General features: G+C 50.3%; 6 protein-coding genes across 6 annotated transcripts; 2 read left to right on the top strand and 4 right to left on the bottom strand.

Moving 5' to 3' along the window:
• Window positions 1-3,060: 3,060 nt before the first annotated feature.
• On the bottom strand, window positions 3,061-8,211 carry PtrM4_012240 (uncharacterized protein; the record flags this gene model as incomplete). The annotated part of the gene is made up of 1 exon (XM_066103046.1): window positions 3,061-8,211. One exon carries the CDS (start codon window positions 8,209-8,211, stop codon window positions 3,061-3,063), a length of 5,151 nt encoding a protein of 1,716 aa, XP_065965248.1.
• An 856-nt stretch (window positions 8,212-9,067) lies between these two features.
• PtrM4_012230 (TrpD, Anthranilate phosphoribosyltransferase) lies at window positions 9,068-10,297 on the bottom strand (the record flags this gene model as incomplete). The annotated part of the gene is made up of 1 exon (XM_001931162.2): window positions 9,068-10,297. One exon carries the CDS (start codon window positions 10,295-10,297, stop codon window positions 9,068-9,070), a length of 1,230 nt encoding a protein of 409 aa, XP_001931197.1.
• Window positions 10,298-10,709: 412 nt separating this feature from the next.
• PtrM4_012220 (uncharacterized protein) lies at window positions 10,710-10,871 on the top strand (the record flags this gene model as incomplete). Its single annotated transcript, XM_001931161.2, has 1 exon — window positions 10,710-10,871. The coding sequence occupies one exon, from the start codon at window positions 10,710-10,712 to the stop codon at window positions 10,869-10,871; it is 162 nt and encodes a 53-aa protein (XP_001931196.2).
• Window positions 10,872-13,124: 2,253 nt separating this feature from the next.
• PtrM4_012210 (Nucleic-acid-binding protein involved in ribosomal biogenesis) lies at window positions 13,125-13,439 on the top strand (the record flags this gene model as incomplete). The annotated part of the gene is made up of 1 exon (XM_066103045.1): window positions 13,125-13,439. One exon carries the CDS (start codon window positions 13,125-13,127, stop codon window positions 13,437-13,439), a length of 315 nt encoding a protein of 104 aa, XP_065965247.1.
• Window positions 13,440-14,170: 731 nt separating this feature from the next.
• On the bottom strand, window positions 14,171-14,791 carry PtrM4_012200 (Pneumo-att-G multi-domain protein; the record flags this gene model as incomplete). Its single annotated transcript, XM_001931160.2, has 1 exon — window positions 14,171-14,791. One exon carries the CDS (start codon window positions 14,789-14,791, stop codon window positions 14,171-14,173), a length of 621 nt encoding a protein of 206 aa, XP_001931195.1.
• Window positions 14,792-16,682: 1,891 nt separating this feature from the next.
• Window positions 16,683-18,044, bottom strand: PtrM4_012190 (Med13-C domain containing protein; the record flags this gene model as incomplete). The annotated part of the gene is made up of 1 exon (XM_001931159.1): window positions 16,683-18,044. One exon carries the CDS (start codon window positions 18,042-18,044, stop codon window positions 16,683-16,685), a length of 1,362 nt encoding a protein of 453 aa, XP_001931194.1.
• Window positions 18,045-18,374: the final 330 nt, after the last annotated feature.

Genomic DNA, 18,374 nt, shown 5'->3' with positions numbered 1-18,374 from the left:
CCCAGGTGCATGGCCGTGGGGTCATCAAACCTTGTGTCCGCGCCGTGATGACTATTCATGCATGCCAATCCTCGCTACTATGGTATGAAGCTCAATGTCGCATCTGGCAAGGGTAGCAAAACATTGAAAACAACTTCACGGACCATGTGCTCTTCGATATAGTTCTGGATGTAGCATTTCGATCTGCGATATACGTTCCAAGTCTCGGCATACTTCCCTATTGCTGGCGCAATCGTCATAAAAAGCATTTTTAGAAGTCGCGCAGCAGTACATGGCCTCATGTCACCAGATGTTGCGACTCAGCCAGCCGCTGTCAAACCGTTAAACCCGGTTTGCGAGTCATGTCTCGGGCAGACTCTGACAACGCTCGTGACGTGGCTGTCGCGATCGTTTTCGAAAACATCAAAACTCGCGATTACTGCAGACTCTGCGCACTCGATTCCCCATATCAGAAAGTTTTTCCTTGCATCTTTGATCATTATTGCGTCAAAGATCACGACAAATGACCCGCTTTGTGCAACAGCGGACGTGATGACCGACAGACACAAGCGACACCGAGATTGGTGTTCATGCCTCAGGCCGCGGTCCCTTTCTCCGCACCCGTAACCCATGTTCGTTTACTATTGTCATCATGGTCGAGACCACAACACAACTCTTCGTCTCGCGTGGTCTCGCGAACACATCCCAAAAATACGAATCCGAAGCGTAGCCCTTGATCATCTTGGCGCGCACTTGGAATACCGTTTAAAGGTTCAGCTCCGCGTGATCCGACTAATGCGGCTTTGTGCCGAGTAATGGGCGTATATATCCAACCGTTGTTGACGGTTTACCATTTACCAGGACAAGCCTCGTCTCGCAAAGGCTAAAAGAAGGGTCAAACGGCATGCATGGGATAGCGATGGATTGGGGGCTCGTCTCGACATACATTTTCAGAATGCGGCGTGCGTACATAAGGCGCGTACACTCATGGCTCTCTGTTAGGCGCCCGATTCGCTGAATAGCAAAGCGAAGGGAGTGGTCCGGACACCATCTCCGCTATAGACAAGGGATCGTGGCGTTTCAGACGGGAGTGTCTTGGTGCTGTAATCCTCACATCAATAGGACATCACAACTCGGATAACGGAACTATGTGATCTCAGCTTCGTTTACGTCTATCATTAACACTCCCTGTCTGCAGATACGGGACCGTATGCAAGCAATGAACCAAGGGACTCCCTGATAAACCTCCGAAGCGAAGACCGCCACTGTTACTCCTCTTCTGCGATTATATCGCGTTTCCTATTCCGGAAATCATGCATGTGCAAACGAACTTTATTGCCTGTATCGGTCGTTCTCAACAATATGGAGAACGGTGGAGGTGCAGTAAGCAGAAGCGTCTACGTTAAGAAGCATCTAGCTGTAAATGTGAAGGTATTTTGTCAAGATGATTATGGTCAGCAATGTAAGACGGCACTGGGTGGAATAGGAGACTATTGATACCGGAAGTGAGGAAGAATTGGGGGTCAACGTGATGCCCCAGGTTTCTTTTCATCTGTCTCACTTCTTCCCCGGTGGGGATATAAGATGTGGCTCATGGCCTTCTTTCGATTCTCTGTTGTTGACAAAGTATGCATTCACGCTACAGAGGTGTGGTCAACTCAATAGACTGTTGTGTTATAGAGCTTGTAGTAAACATTGTATCGTAGTTTCTCCATTTATTGTCATAGCTGTATCTCATCTTATCATGTCAGGAGTGGTTCTTCCATGGTAGGACGGTATCCGCATCGATCCACTCAACCAACAACGTGGCAACAAGATTCCCCCGGAACAGTAATAGAAAGAAAATGAGGTAGTACCAATCCGTTCACTCTCTCATCCCGTGGAATGCCTTTAGTGTTCATGGCTCAGATATAGGCCATATCCCCAATCAAAAATTTACGTCCATGGGTCTTGATATATGATATCCGGGTGAGTTGACCTGGTATGTTTTTTAGTGTTTCTTAGCTCAAACTCATCATTACGTACGGAGTTGCGATGTCCTCTTCTTTGGCTTTGGTACACAAAATCCTTGAAACTTGACTATGTAGTATCTGGATCAGGCCTACGTGACATATTCTATCCATCTCCTCGCCGTTACAAGAAAGCTCGGGATACTATGATGACGACTCGATGTGCATCATGCTCTTAGACTCTCCCACTTGGTGCGTTGGGGGCGTGGTCATCGGGCTCAGTGTGGCTAGGTTGACGGTACGGTGGACTAGAGGGCGGACTGTACCAACAGGAGAAAAATATCATAGAAATTGTGGTTATGAGCATGGAAAATTATGGGGGACCGGGCCAGTAGCCTCAGCAAACTGGAGTCAAAAATCCATGCATCGTATCAAAGAGTCAAGGGGTGAAGGATCCTCCTAAAGACTGATATGATATGACTCCAAATTGCCAGGTCGTACAATTTCAAAGAGTTTTGCATGTATGTTCCTTGTAGTAGTGGCGATGACGAGGCTCGCTGTTCCCGTTTCGGTTGAGTGTACCATGGGACAGGATATTTTAGAATTTTAGAAGCGCACAATGTGATTCTCTTGACGATTCACAATGGAGAAATCCCGAGGGTATGCGATATGGTGATGATGAGATATGCGGATGGTTTCGCTTGTGCTGGGGTTCGAAGAGGAAGGTTGGGGGTGGAGGAGAAAAAAAAGACTGCCTAGACTAGGGCAAAGGATATAAGGGGCCATAGGCGAGCGTCCGCCATCTCGACCCTTATATGAGTAATATGTTTAACAGAACTGTTGTTGGAAGGCCTTGTACGATCGTACGGTGAATAACAGTAGCTAAGGTAATCTTGTGTATTGGTATTCTGGTGTATGATGATTCTACGAATGTGGGGGCTACGAAGGTATACATAGCGTTGGGTCCGAGTTGGGCCGAAGTAGGATCGAGGCGGTACATTGGGCCTTATTAGGCGACACACCGTGTGTATGCCGACACTGGCAATCTTTTCTTATTGTAACGACTGATGTAAGGAAAAACGGGTCTTCTAAAAAGGGCACAATGAGAGGGATTCCAAATAGGCATATGTGCCTACTCCGTAGGTCGCTGCACAGATCCCTCTACTCGGATTGACAGCTTGTTGCTTTCGATGAAACGTTCTAACGCGCGATTTGGTGTTGCTTTCGTGAATGCGTCCGCGGGGTTGTCCTCTCCGTTGATCCAGCGGATCTCAGTGATCTCGCGACGCTCGTATGACTGCCGAAGCGCCATGATGTCGATCATCAGTCGCTTCTCAGCAGTTGTTCCGAGTTTGACGAGGCATTCATACAAGGAGTATGAATCCGTACACACAATAAGTGGGATCGGTGGTAGACCTAGGCGTCCTGTAATTATCTTGAGGGTTGTTAGGATAGCGATAGCGATGTCGACACCGCTAACCATGCCGTACGTTTCTGAGGCAAGAACGCTCCGGGTAACGCGTTTGCATTTGGTCGAACTCCAATGGATTACGTTACCACGAATATCAAACGTGCTGTCTTGTCGACTCGACTCATTCGCAAGGATAAGTAGGTACCCTAGCTGTGAGCTAAGGTCTTGGTTGTTCGCGAAGGATCCGTCTGTGAACACTACCAGCTTTGCTATAGCGAGGTCGAGAGGGACGTATCGCAGGCCTCGTTGTATGCTCTCAGATTGCCACTGCAGCCGGCGGTTAAGCTTCACGTATTCTGTGTCCTTAGGTTGTTGTATTTGCGCAGCCGCGGAAAGATCGAACGATGCTTCAGGTTGGCATATCGACGCAATGTACGCGCCACGCGCGCGCTGCTCCATGTACTTCTGTGCTCGGTTTGCTGCCTTCGGATCAATGATTTCGATCTTGGCACCTTGTCCCTTCTGCGTAAGTAGAATCGTGTCTCCGCGCAACGTTAGAGTACATCCGTTGAACTCGAGTGATACTTCTTTGGACAGTCTCTCCTTGGGCTTGGCTCGAAAATTGGCTTTCTGGAGCGCAGCGTCTTCTGCACCAGAGAATGCAGGCGTCCCAATCGCGAGAGTATCGTCTGTCTGCAGGCCCACTATTCCAAACGCTTCCCGTCTCCCGTTCGTGATCAGGAGGCACGGGTCATACGTTGATGTAGCCATGTCGAGCTCCTTGCAGTGGTGTCCTTGGTACGTAGCAAACCAGTGGACTCCTGCTTCCGCGATTCCATAGAGTGGCTTGATTACGCGAATAATTGTTCCCTTGGGATACTTTGTTATAAGCTCCTTTGGGAGGTGCGCTAAAACCGTGCGGAATAGCTCTGTTTGTGCCTGTGGGTACGCTTGCGTGATATCTCGTAGTTCCACAACCATGCCCTCATCGAGTAATGCAGGCGCTAGGGCTAGAATCAGGCGCTGGCTGGCTCGTTGGATGGTTGGCGACTGCGTCAGGATCTCGTGTTTGCCCTCGTCATTGTAACCTTGAACAACGAGGCGTGATTTCTCGTACGGGACCATGGTCTTGCCTTTGACTTCGCGGACCATGCGCGATTTGAAGATACGATACCCGCCGTGTAGAGTTGGATCAAACAGCTCAAAACTGAATACTCCACGGCCGACGAGGTCGTCGATCTCCTTCTGATCGGATGCTTCGAATGGAGCGCCCGGGACGTTAATCACGCCGTCATTGCGTAGCTTGACGGCCAGGGCGTAATCGTCCTCCTCCTTCTTCGACAGGTACTGCACCTTGGGCTTGTTCTTTGATCCAGGTGGGCGGCCCCGCTTGCGCGGCTGAGCCGCTTGGTTGGCTTCCGCCGGTGGTACCGGTAGTGGCGGTTCATCAGCAATCGCTTCGTCTGTGGTCGGAGATCCACCTGTGCCTTGATCTGCGCCGTCTATCGCTGTAGTCAGATCGCGATAGTACGGTTTTACGACAGTGGATCGGAACGTCGTTGGGCCGTTGATCATGTCTACAGTAACATCGTGGTCCTTCATATCGATGACTCTATACGGCCCTTGCCATCCATTCTTCTCGCGCCATACCATCACCTCACTCTGAAGAGGCAGTGACAGTACCCCGTCTGTAGTAGGCCCATTCCTGGTACCAAGTGCGTTGCTCACCGCATGTTCCGCTGAGGCCTTCCGCAGCGCCCTCATCGCTTTCTGGATTGCCTCCGCGCGATGGGTTATCGAGGGAGATGGTGGTGAATCCATGGATATCCGGGGGTATGCACCGAAGACGAGCAGCGTGGGTACGAGCCCGTCTGGGCCTGCGGTGTCGTTGACGGCCTTGACTGCCATCTGCAACACTGCGGCGTCGCTGGTGCCAGTGTCAAGCTCTGTCCTCAGGATCTCGTACGCGCGTCTGAGCGGTGCGTGGTATCTTTCTACCTTGCCGATAGACCAATGGGCCTCGGTTGGCACTTGTTTACATGTGATTCCCATGATCTTCGCCTCTGATCTGAATTCGACTGACGCGAAGTTGGTGCCGGCGTCGTGGGTGACGATATCTGGCGGCCCTTGGTATGTATCAATCCAGAGCAGGCGGAGTGCTTCCCAGGTGTCTTTCGCGCTCATAGACGGTAGAAATCGCGCGCCGTTGAATGTTGTAGCCGAATCGATCACGTGAAGCACTGGTTTCCCACTCAGATACATCACATCTACGAGGATCTCGAAGTTGAATTCCCGATCATCTTTCAGCCTAAACTTGAATCGGCGCGGCGCTGGATCATGCGCTTGGCAGTGATGGCAGAACGTTTGGATCTCTCGGAGCAGCCGTTCATCCACGTCCTCGTGTCCTGCGCGTTTGAGCAATCGTATCAGCCGTTCGACGGCTGGATGCCCGAACCTCCGGTGTAAGCGTCGGAGCTCAGTCTCCGTAAGGAATACGCGCGCGCGCTCTGCCTTGCTTAGGTGGAACCACGGGTGTCCCCATTTGCGAATCACTGGAAAGGTAGCTTTTCCTTGTACCAGCTGGTCCGTAGTATTGTTGAAGTACACGTGGAGCCGGTCCATGTCTTTCAGACAGAGGAGAAACGGGGTGGGTGCGTTCAAGACCTCAAATTTGATCTTTCCAATCTGTGTCGATACATGTGCGGTTCCAATCGAAGTAGTGACGCTTCCTTTGCCAAATTGCACAGATGCGTTTCCAGCAGTAGACGTATCTAGAGTTACGGTGGGGTCCTCAGTTTGGAGCGCCCAGAACTGCTCCTTTCCGGCTGTCGATACATTTGAGGCACCAGTGTCAGGAAGAATGCCTTGGTACGTGATTCGCGAGTATCGATCCTCGATAAGGAACTGCGTTGCGGGCGTAATAGGCTCCTTGCACCTGTAGACGTCTTCTCCGGTCACGTGGTGCAGAAAGGCCTGATCTGTGAGGTACTTAACTGCCAGTCTTTGGTCCTCATCATCTTCGTCTTGCTCCTCTAGGAAGAACTGGTCGACTTCTTCCCCCTCGTACGCGACGAGAAATGTGCTAAACTCCATTTGCTCTCCCGTAATCGCGCAGTGTGTGATGTACTGCGCTTTTGAGCGTTTTCTTTCTTCAAGCGTATGGTTTGTGGACCAACAGCCTGTCTTGCCGCAGACGTAACATTTCTTGTCGATTTGTGTGTTGACTCCAGAGCGGTGCTGAAGCCCACCGCGTCCGCGGGTGAATCCGCTGCGTCCACCGCGAGGGTTGTAATTCCCTCGCAATCTTCCAGAGCTGTTGTTGTTGTACCGACGATCCAAGTAGTACTGGCTATCCGTATCCGCCTCAGTGAAGTTGACGGAGACGGTCATGGCGAGTGAGTTTTCGATTGACGATCGCAGATCTCCAAACAGAACCTCGCATTCTAGAGACGGCTTGTAGAGTGCCATCTCGAGCTCCTTCACGCCTCGGCATGCTGTGATTACAGTCGTTCGGAGCGCGTATTCTCCCATGTACTGCTGTCCAAGTGCTCTTTGACACAATTGGAGCTTGTCCAGCATGATGTCAAGGACCTCGTGGAGGTTCTTTTCGGGGTTCTCCCTGCGGACTTTGACAAACGATGTCGTCGTCCAGTCCGCGTAGTAATGGCCGTGGTTGACGTCTGTGTCGAAGTGGTTCTTGAGCTTTGTGTAGGCAGTCAAGAACGTATCCATCCGCTGATCGACGAAGTGGAGGTAATACTCCTCTGCGCGGCCGTCGAGAATCCGTGGAAAGACTGCATGGAACTGCCCTGGCTCGATGTCTGCGTGATAACAGATGCTGTAGAAGATCTTCAATTTATCGTCTAGGAGGTCGTACGGCTTTCCCGTATACTTTTTGTCTCGGTCCCACATTTTCACGAAGACATTGATCGTCTTAGGATCCAGTTTCTCATTGCCAAACTCGATTGGTGGAACTGCCTTGTACGGGTCTGTTTCACCAGAGGGCACAATTGGGGGAACGCTCAGTCCCTTCGGACGTTGCGGGTATGCTGGTGTATACTCGCGGAATCGGTCGAAGTTGTTGTAGGTGAGGGGAGGTTGCTGACTTTGGACGCGCTGATAGGCTGGCTGCGGTGCGGATTCAGTTGTCTCTACAGGCTGGCTTCGGATTGGTTGGTTTTGGGCTTTCTCAATCGTTTTTGCTAGCTGGTCCTGAATCTGTTGTTCTTCCTCAACGGTCTCCTGTCGTCCTTGCACACGGGCGTGGGTCTGGTCTTGATCGCGGGTTTGCCGACTGTCTACGTCTCGGCCTCTTGTCCTTACAGGCGTTTGGGTTCGGCTCTGGGCCTGGCTTGATAATCTCCTGTCTGTGGACTGTACTGATCCTTCACTGCGTTGTTGCCGTAGTGCCCGCTCTTGCAACATGTGCGCAGCTGATCGTGTGTCAAACACAGCCGACTGGAATACGTCCTGAGGCCATTCTAGGTACTCCTCCATGCGTAATAACCTAGCTAGAGACTCACTAGGTGCCATATTAATACGGCCAGTATACACTCCCTTAAAGCGGAGGATCCGCTTTAGTTCCTTTGTGTATATTGGCTGGGCACGTAGGAACATTGCCTCTGTCCATCCTTCAAAGTCCTGACGGAACTCCCAAAAGAGTTCTTCATCTGCTGTTGGTCGATCTGTATAGTCCGCAATCGCACGCGCAATGTACGTTGTTGCTGTAGTAATCCCTACCTCATCGTCTGGAGCTTCAACGTTGTCCTCCCAAATCTCTGGATCGATGTGATGCCATTCTCTTGGTTTTATGTTTGTGGTCCCTAGTAGCGCCTCTAGTGTGGGTACCACTCTTCTACTACTGCTCGCCATTCCTACTGCCGGTGTCCTGGCTACCGGTGCTCTTTCCGATGATGTTCTCTCTCCTGCTATTGTGTTCTTGTTGACGCTTGTTGCGCTAGCTGCGTTCGCTAGAGATGCGTCGGTGGTCGTGGGTTGTACACGGGTCAAATCTCAACCGGTCGGTTGGCGCGTGTATAGACGGCGTCTTGGAACGCTTCTGATACGGCTGTAACGGTCGGTCGCTAGCCACGAACGACGCCTGATATAGCTAACAGTGAGCTTAGCATAGATAACTCCGCCTTGCTGATATAGGCAATCTAGGGAACGCGCGGGGTAAAGAATCTATCTCTTCTTAACCTAACTGTCTGTGACTGCCGTGCAATCACTGATCAGTGTTGGAAGGCCTTGTACGATCGTACGGTGAATAACAGTAGCTAAGGTAATCTTGTGTATTGGTATTCTGGTGTATGATGATTCTACGAATGTGGGGGCTACGAAGGTATACATAGCGTTGGGTCCGAGTTGGGCCGAAGTAGGATCGAGGCGGTACATTGGGCCTTATTAGGCGACACACCGTGTGTATGCCGACAACTGTAGAGTATATGGGAAGCGGTAGGGGTCATATGGCGACGATATGGTGGGAATCAGTCGTTCACAGGACGAAACCCGGATGAATCAGGGCATCATAGCTACCAGGTCATATGCGATCCGCGTGATATTTCGAGTAGGACATGAAGATAACATTAACATATCAACTATATGGCTTTGTTTCTTTTCAAACGCAGTGTAAGAATAACCATGCTGTGAGAGACCATTATATCATTTTATCACCTATGAAAAGACGCCTCAATTTTTTGTTCTTCATGCCCATTGCTCCTGATGGAGCTTACGCTACTTCATTGGTGACCTCTACAAAGCTTTGCCACTGCTTGTATGCCTCTCCACTTGAGATTGCCCATTTCGCTCTACGTACACCTTCCTTCCAGCGTCCATCGCCTGGACCAACCTCAGTGATTACATTTCCATCGTCTCCGGTACCCATGTTACTTGTGTCTGAGTCGCACAGGCCGCTTACGACGAATAGTGCTGCAGTGTTGATGTATACAAAGTGTAGGATCGGGTCATCGGGCGGAACTTCACCCATGAGGATCTTCATCAAAATCTCGGCATTTTTCTCGGGAGATTGCCCTGGGCTGACTTCACTCAAAGGATGAGTTGGAAGTCCAAAGTCGGCGGGGGTGATGGTGAAGTAGTTGATGTCGACCTTGCCTGTGGATGCGTTTTCAACTAAGCGCCAGCAGTGAGTTGGCCCGGCACATGAGAGTTCATCTAGTTCCTCATCGCCACAAATGACCATGCCCTTCTTACATCCAGACTGCCTGAGTGATTCGGCAAAATCGGGTCCGATTTCCTTCCTTGCTACACCCAGTACTCTTGCCTCTATTAATTCGTGTAGCGGGTTGGCCAATGGACCCAGAAGGTTGAAGATTGTGCGCCAGCCCAACTGCCTTCGAATGGAAGCAGCATGTCTTGCTCCGGGGTGGAAGATTGGTGCAAACAAGAAGGCATAGTTGGTTCTTGAGTAGATTTGGTGGATGGTTTTGGGTGCTATGGCAGTGATAACAGGTGCCTTGGGTGGTGTACAGGAGAGAAGGTCTGCAGAACCAGATCGAGACGTTGATGCCTTGTTCCCGTGCTTTGCAATCATGAGTAGAGCACTAGCCAAGATAGAGGAGGTAGTGCTGATGTTGAAGGTGTTGTGTGAATCACCTCCTGTACCAACTATGTCACACAGGCCTCCTTGGTAGCCTCCTTCTTTTCTTCCTCTCTTCTGAATGAGCTCTTCAAGCCCTTGAACGTCCATGCCAGTCGCAAAGTCGCGCATGGCTTTGGAACATTTTGCCAGGACATCTGCTTGTCTGTCTTGGTCCGTGAAATGAAGACATGTCAACAAGGCTCCTGTTTGGACCTCTGATAGGCTGTTGGTAAAGATCAACGAAAGTGCTGCTGCAATCTCATCGGCGGTTGGCTTAGTGGTTGGTGACTCGTGCCACAGTCGCTTGAGAAGAGGCGTGATGGAGGTTTTCCTATCCTCATCGCCAGCTTCGGTAGCCATGTTGATGATCCTTGTGCCCTTGGTTTACTATTGCTTATGCGAGCTGGCGGGGTAAGTTGGTGGGGTGTGAGATGGTCGTGACAATGAAGGTCAACGCCTTTCCTTGATGTTTAGGATCAAGGGTCGAATGAATGTGTCCCCAAGAAGTCACTGAAAGCAAATAACCAGTTGAGTCATCACAGTAAGCCGGCACGGAGGTGCTATCAAAGTCCGCACTGGTTCCAATATGCACAATGACATGCCCCACCTGCTAGTCCCAAAGCGGTTAGCTACACAAAACGCATGCGCCAAGGGCTTCAAAATCTCGACTCGTCGTCTCTAGCGACTCGATCTTTCTAAGGTCATGACGGGTCAGAGTATTTTTCTCTGACGGACCTTGTAGATCCACCTCCCGCGACACCGGTCATATCAAATGGGGAAGAAGCGAACCCATGCCGAGACCAAAGATGGCTTTACGAAGCCCTCTCCGGATAAGAACCGGGTGAGCGCAAAAGGCGACAAGAAGGATAAGCGCAAGCCTGTCGAAGAGAAAAAGGGGCGATCGCAGCTGGTACGCGTTCTTGCGAAGTTTTGAAGATAAGATGACACTAACCAGTAACAGCTTCTCAAACCACAGCCAGAATGGCACGCAATAGAGCTGCCAGCGCTTCCGACCATCGAAACCCCTACAATTCCGCCCCGTCATGTCATCGACGCCATTCATGAATATGCCATCCAGCTTCTACAGGCTGAGGCGACCGAGTACGCGTCGTCACACCTGGCCAAGGATGCATCGCACAAGTTCATGTCCACCGTCATGGACTCTGGTACCATGGAGGACAAGGTCTCAGCCTTGACACTGTTGGTCCAGGAGTCGCCGCTTCACACACAAAAGGCATTTGGACAGCTGATGGGTTTATCACAGAAGAAGAGCAGGAATGCTGCCATGCAGGCTTTGGCTGCGTTGAAGGATTTGCTGGGCCAGGGCGTCCTGCTACCACCCGACCGAAAACTGAAGGCTTTTGCGCGACAGCCGGGGCTAATTGCGGCGCTTCAGGGAAAGAATGTGCACTGGAAGGCTGGCGAAAAACTACCTGGAAATTTGCAGAAGACTCACCTGGTTGTATGGGCATACGAGGACTGGCTGAAAAAGCAGTACTTTGAACTACTGAAGATTCTTGAGACCTGGTCCAACGATGAGGTCGAATACTCGCGCAATCGTGCTGTCACGTACGTCTGGGAGTTGCTAAAGGAAAAGCCGGAACAGGAAGAGAACTTGCTACGCTTACTCATCAACAAACTTGGAGACAAGGAGAAAAAGGTCGCGTCGCGCGCATCGTATCTGCTGCTTCAGCTCCAAATCACTCATCCCCTGATGAAGAACGTCATCATCAGCTCTATCGAATCCGATCTCTTGTTCCGCCCCAACCAGAGCGGGGTGGCCAAGTACTACGCCGTGATTACTCTCAACCAGACCGTGCTTAGCTTGAAGGAGCCGGAGGTTGCCAACAAGCTGTTGGAAATATACTTCAGTTTGTTTCTCGGTCTGCTGAAGAAGCAAAAGGAACACGAGAAGGAAGAGAAGCGGTTGAACAAGCATGGACTTATTCAGGGAGGCGGCGGCCAACCAGGAAAGATGGCGAAGCAGAAGGCAGAGAAGGCAGCTACCATGGCCTTCAAGGTTGAGGACGAGTCGAGAGAAAAGCTGATTTCAGCCATCTTGACAGGCGTCAACCGCGCGTTCCCGTTCGCCAAGACTGACGACGACAAGTTCGAGGAGCAGCTGAACATGATCTTCCAAGTGACGCATTCTTCCAACTTCAACACCAGTATCCAGGCTATGACACTCATTCAACAGATTTCGGCGACAAAACACTACTCCGCGGATCGTTTCTACCGAACTCTATACGAATCTCTTTTGGATCCTCGGCTTATGACCACTTCGAAGCATATCATGTTCTTGAACTTGTTGTACAGATCGCTTAAGGCAGACACCAGCATCAAGCGCGTAAAAGCTTTCGTCAAGCGACTACTCCAGATCATTCATATGCACGAGCCTCCTTTCATTTGCGGTGTCTTGTACCTCGTCAACGAGCTGATTGTCACCTTCCCGACCATCAAAACTATGCTTTCGGCACCAGAAGACCATGCTGATGACAGCGGCGATGAGCACTACGATGATGTCGATGATGAGAAAGAGCCAACCGCTAAGAAGGAGGACAAGAAGAAGTCTCAACCCGAGGGCTACAATGCTCGGAAACGAGACCCAGAACACGCGCAAGCTGATTTATCTTGTTTGTGGGAGCTACTGCCGTTGCAGGCACACTACCACCCCTCAGTTCACGTTCTAGCATCCAAGATTGTTAACCAGGAGCCCATCAAGGAGAAGCCTGACCCGACTATCTACACTCTCATGAACTTCCTCGACAAGTTCTCTTTCCGCAATGCAAAAACCAAGTCTCAGGGCGTGCATGGATCTTCCATTATGCAACCTATGGCTGGTACATCCAAGGCCGCTTCGTATCTCATCACTGCCCGTGACGGCGATCGCACTCACGATCCGCTCAATTCAGAGCAATTCTGGCGTCGCAAGGTCGACGATGTGCGTGTGGATGAAGTTTTCTTCCATACATACTTTGAGAAAGCAGGTAAAGCCAAGCAGGCGGACAAGAAGACGAAGAAGAAGGATCGTAAGAGGGATGACAGTGAAGAGGGAAGCAGCGACGACGACGAAATTTGGCAAGCACTTGTTAAGAGTCGACCAGAGGTTGAAGGCGACGGAGGTGACGATGACGATCTCAGTGACTTTGACATGGACGACATGATGAGTGACGAGGAAGCAGGCGGTATGGACGGTGGTGTCGAACTCAACCTTGGCAGTGATGACGATGGTGAAGACGACGGCTTCGACGCCCCTGGTGGTCAACACCACGAAGATGACGAAGACGACTTTGAAAATTTCGACCTTGATGACGAGGACGGCTTCGTGGACAGCGACGCCGACGTTCCTGTTGACATGGATATGGATGCAGGTGCAGATGGTGACGGCGAGAAGAAGGATAAGGATGGCCGGAAGAGCAAGAAGAGGAAGCTCAAGAACTTGCCCACTTTTGCCTCTGTGGAAGACTACGCGAAACTTATCGGCGACGACGACAGCGAGTAGCTTCGTTTTTCTCAGTAGCAGAACTTTATCAAAAAGGAACATTGGTGACAACAGGCGTTACTCACTTTGTTCAGTTGGGGTGGGAGCTTTTTCTTGTAGATATCCCATACTTTTGTAATGGAAAATTTCAGGCTTCTACCTTTCTGACTCTGTTATCTGTTACATGTTATTGTGTCAAATTCCATGATAATGGCACTGGCATGGGAATGGAGTACGTCCGCGGTTGGTTCAACGCTCACTTAGAGAGACGAGTGGTTCGATACAAGCTCGAGTTCATTGGGCTGTTACCTGGCACAGACCTATAGCTATAGAAACAGGAGCTCGCTGACAAATGAGATGAAGCTTGCGAACTGTAACGATTTGGGGGCTGGAACACTGCCAGTAAGAGGGAGTGGTGTGCTTTGGTTGATGACGACTGATTCTGCCACAGTTTCCAATTTATAAATACACTAAACACGCTAAGACAGCATGATTCGTCAACAAGTATTTATATCACAACAAGTGTAACAGTAGACATTTGATGTTTTCTCTAGCAGTGAACAAAACACTAGATGTTGTGAAAGAAGTGGGTATATAGTGATGCTGATGAAGAACTACGCGAAACGCGAAAGGAAAAAAAGAGGCCCATTCAACTCTCAAATGCAGTTTTCGACAAGTATGGAAGAATACAGAATGCCAAACCATCCACCTTCTCAGACTGTTCAAGCTTGTTCCGACCAACATACATTTATTTACTGCGATATGGTATGAACAATCTTGGGTATCTGCGGCATCTCTACCGTAGGCGTCGTCTCATAGTATCTCGCCCTCTGCGATCGCGTCGACGTTGTACTCGTACTCCTTGGGCGACCCGATGGTCGATCATTATCCGCAGTCGGTGACACTGGACTTAACAGCATAGAGCTAACCGTCAGATTACTCTGCCTGCTCAGGGAACTGACGCCCGAGCCCGAGCTCTCCATGCTACTGCCGATGGGATCCATTACTTCTTCGACAGGTGTGACTTGCAAGGGGACGAGATGCATGGTATCGGTGCTTGAACGCTTGTTGCGGGCATCGGCTTCCGAGTCGACGTAGAGGGTGACACTGCTGGCACGGTGCCGACTGAACATGTTGTTTGTCTTGTCTTCATTCGCGAGCAGGCCGGCTGTGTCTGATTTACGGTTTGCGAGCTTCTTCTTCTCGTGCCGCCGGTAGAGGAGGAAGAGGATGGCGAAGAGGATGACGGCGAGGACAACGAGGGAGAAGACAATAGTGAGGGCTATGTTGGCTTTTGTCCAGTATTTGGAATCTGGTTTTGCGTTCAGGTCGGTGTTAGCGTTGAGGTTGTTGTCAGCTGGTATAGGAACCATAGTGTTGGATGGTGATGGAGGACAAAGATGACTTCAAGGAGTTCGTCCGATGGGGCTCCGAGTGGACTATTGGGATTTATGTGATATAGGTGGTAGAAGGCTGGTATGGATGTGAAATGGATATAGGATGACTACGCCTCAAAGACTTTGATGCACTTTCGTCATAACAATGCTGATATGAACCTTGATCGAGAAATTCCTCTTGGATAGCATAGTGCTACAGGGCAGCAGGCAGACATATGTTTACCCGTAAAATGAAACATGCTGCGCATAGGCCCTTTCAGATCCTGCGCCAACTCACTGGCCTGGTAAGAAGGCGTCCAGTACGCGGTGTCGTCAGTGGAAGAAAGCACTCAGCCTCAGCAAGTTGTGGGGAAACCCGCCATCAGTTCAGGAAAGGTTATTGCGCCCCTGCACATGATGGCAGCTTGGCATCAGGCAAGATGCTGAGCGAATGACGGGTTAGGATACCAGTCATCAAAGCTCTGGCTCCCGCAACCAGAAGAGGAAAGAGTGCAGCCGCTGGTGGAGGCACAGTCCGGTAGAGGCACGATGCGAAACACACAGCCTAGAGATCGTACCATAATTCTACACATTGACGGTCCAGTAGAGACGGTGTTCTCGCAGCGTGCGAGCAACTATCGCGTGGCCTGGCCAAATGCATCCACAGCTGATCTAATTTTCAGCTCGTACAACCGCAAACATTGAATGGCTGTTTCTCAAAACCGGCCCCCAAATAGATGACTCTTATCGTGCCAGCCCTCGATCTGAACACATATGAACACGTAGAAAAGCCTACTATACCAGCACATAAAAATGTGTCAAAGGGATCGTCGTCTGCAGGAGCAGAGTTTAGACATTCAGGCAAGCATAGCCACCTTGCGCTAAAAAGAAATGAGATGAGGAGCTACTACTCTGATTCGAGAAAGGCTGAGTGCCTCGCGAAGTCTGCCTGATTCTCTCTGAACCAAGCCCAGACAGGACTGGACGGCGACGTGTGCAGCATGGTGGGGTTGAGAGGAGCCGAAACCGCTTCTTGGATGAAAGCAAAGCAAGAGCCATGATGCGAGGTGGAGGCTCCGGCTGCGGCGTGTTTGTGGTAGGGCTTGCCTGAAAGCTGTTGCTATTGGGAGGTTCTGGCGGCAGCACTGCGGCGTTGAGCATGTTGGCGGCACGGTTTCCACGCGTGTGATTGTCGGTGAGTGGGAGACGGGCCAGCGAGCAGGCCGTGGTGTTGACAACTGCGCGCCCGATAACATGGCATTGGCCCCTGTGTCGCACGCCTAACTTAGGTTCTCGCTAAACTTCAACTGCAGCTATTTCTATTTGTAGACATCGCATCACAACCCCGCCAACTCACCGTCTCAGCATCAAGAAAACATTGTCGGCGAACCTGCACTGCTTTCACCATTTCGCCCCCTTGCCGGTGCGGAAGGGACGTTCGAGATGGTTTGATTTCGGCGACCACGAGCATAACAGGAACAACCCCTTTCATTCTCACGGAAGTCGTTGAAGTTTGTATCAAATTTATCTTGCTGTTTGATATAGGATGCTATCAAGAAACGACAATACAAAATACTTATTGATTGGCTATTTGTTTCATGTACATCTACCAAATCGGTATGTACGATTGTCACTTCTCCGAGAGAATCAAAGAACAGGACAGCAAGGGCTTATCACGCCCTTGCAATATATATAACGAAAAGTTAACACTGACATAGATCACCAGGCCTGATTCCAAGAGCCTGTTCGGCGACACTCCGAGAGGCTTTTGCAAGTACCATTTGCTTGACGCTAGTGATCCTCCTTTTCAAACGTGCCAGCGCTCAAATAATTAACCCTCACTTTGATATTTCTACCACTAATAACCCATAATTCACATCTTCCAAGTTCACAGCTCTTTTCCCGTTCCCAATGAATCATCCTCCCATTCCCCCTCCCCAATCTCAAAATTCGGCACCGTCCTCGCCGGGCTCCACCACTCATCATTCCTCTTATCCATCCCCAGCAGTTTGCCCTCTCTCCTGACAAACCACTTCCAGTACTTACTTGCATGCAATTGATCCCTCCCAAAAGAATGCCATGCCAAAATCTTCAGCTTCCCGCCACCAAACTCAACTCTATACTTTGTAGGACAAGAGCGACAGCACCACAGGATGTTTTTGTTTCCTGCGTCTGCGGCGTTCATGGCTTCGAGCTCGCGGGGTGTGGGTTTGGAGAATGCGTTGTTCATCGTCTGTTGGGGGATGTGTGTGCCTCCTAGTGTTTCCCGCCGTGTTGTGGGGAAAGCGGTGGTGATGGCATGCGTGAACTGCGGACTATTCTTTTCCTTGCTTTTAATGTAGCATGAGGGTGCGTGAGGCCCTGTCGTCACGGTAGATTGATGTGGACACAGTCGAATAGGCAGAGCTAGTATATACACTGCATACAAGTCTTTCTTCCCTCTCATGTCATTGTAATCCCTCACAGTCTGGAGCGTATGAATGTGCTGCACGATAAGATTCCCATCTACACGTCGGCCTTTCGATGTGACCTGCCAGCTCAGCCCTAGTATGGGGTAATCGACTGTGTAGTCTCCGGCTAGCAAGTCGATTTGCGGTCCATGGCAACCCTTTTTTGCGTACTCTGAGGACTGACGGAGTGCATCAGCGACGTGGTTGAAAACCAGACTGTAACCCCGTTCGTTGTTCATCTTTGGAAAATAGCTGACACAATCGTCTTGTCCGAAACAGTATGTTGTCAGTGCTGTCCTTATGTGGTTTCGCGGGATTTGTAATGGCGGGTGTAGGGTATTGCACATCGGACAATAAGTCAAGGCTGCTCCTTCCCCACTTGCACAATCTCTGGCTTGTGCTTGGATAAAGTCTTTTCGGAAAAAGCTCAACCGCTGCAACTTATTGAATTGTGGCCATGACCATGAACCAATGATAGCAAGGGCTTCTTTGCATGTTAGTGTTAGGCTTACGGCAGAGTCGAGAGGAAGGTGGTTGGTCGCTATGTCTTGAATGATTTCCCGAGGGAGACGGAAGAGGGGCAATAGCCGGTTGGAATCTGCTGATATCTCCTTTTGCGATCTGGTATATAGTGGAAGGGTTGGTATCTTACGCTTGCGTCGCGTGGTGGAGTTGGGGGGTACTGGCGTCTTGATCGTAAGTTGGGGTTTCAATTGCGACCTAGTGACTCTGCCAGGTCGTTCGACAGCTTCAGTGCGGCGATGGGTTTTGCGGGTGTTTGCGCGAACAGCTTTTGGCATCGTGGACTGTTTGAGGTTTTTGAACAAGCACTGGACGCGGCGCGATGCCCCTTTTATGTTAAAAAGAAGGTTTAGGCAGCACTCTCCACTATTCTGAGATGACAGGCTGCCGCGTTGAAAGTAACGCAATCAGAACTTTGGAAGAGGTCATAATAAATCACATACATCATCATCATAGAATTGAGACTTGAAGCCATTTGTTCGTCAACGCGTGACTATTTCATTACTGATGATAACATCTTTGTGTGTATATACGATCTGAAGATCAACTCCCTACAGATTCAAGGAGCAAAGGTGCAACGCACGACCATTGGTCATGCTAATGATGAG

The sequence above is a fragment of the Pyrenophora tritici-repentis genome, chromosome 1, assembly GCF_003171515.1.
Source record: "Pyrenophora tritici-repentis strain M4 chromosome 1, whole genome shotgun sequence".
NCBI classification, from domain to species: Eukaryota; Fungi; Ascomycota; class Dothideomycetes; order Pleosporales; family Pleosporaceae; genus Pyrenophora; species Pyrenophora tritici-repentis.
This window is presented reverse-complemented; position numbering and strand designations above follow the sequence as displayed.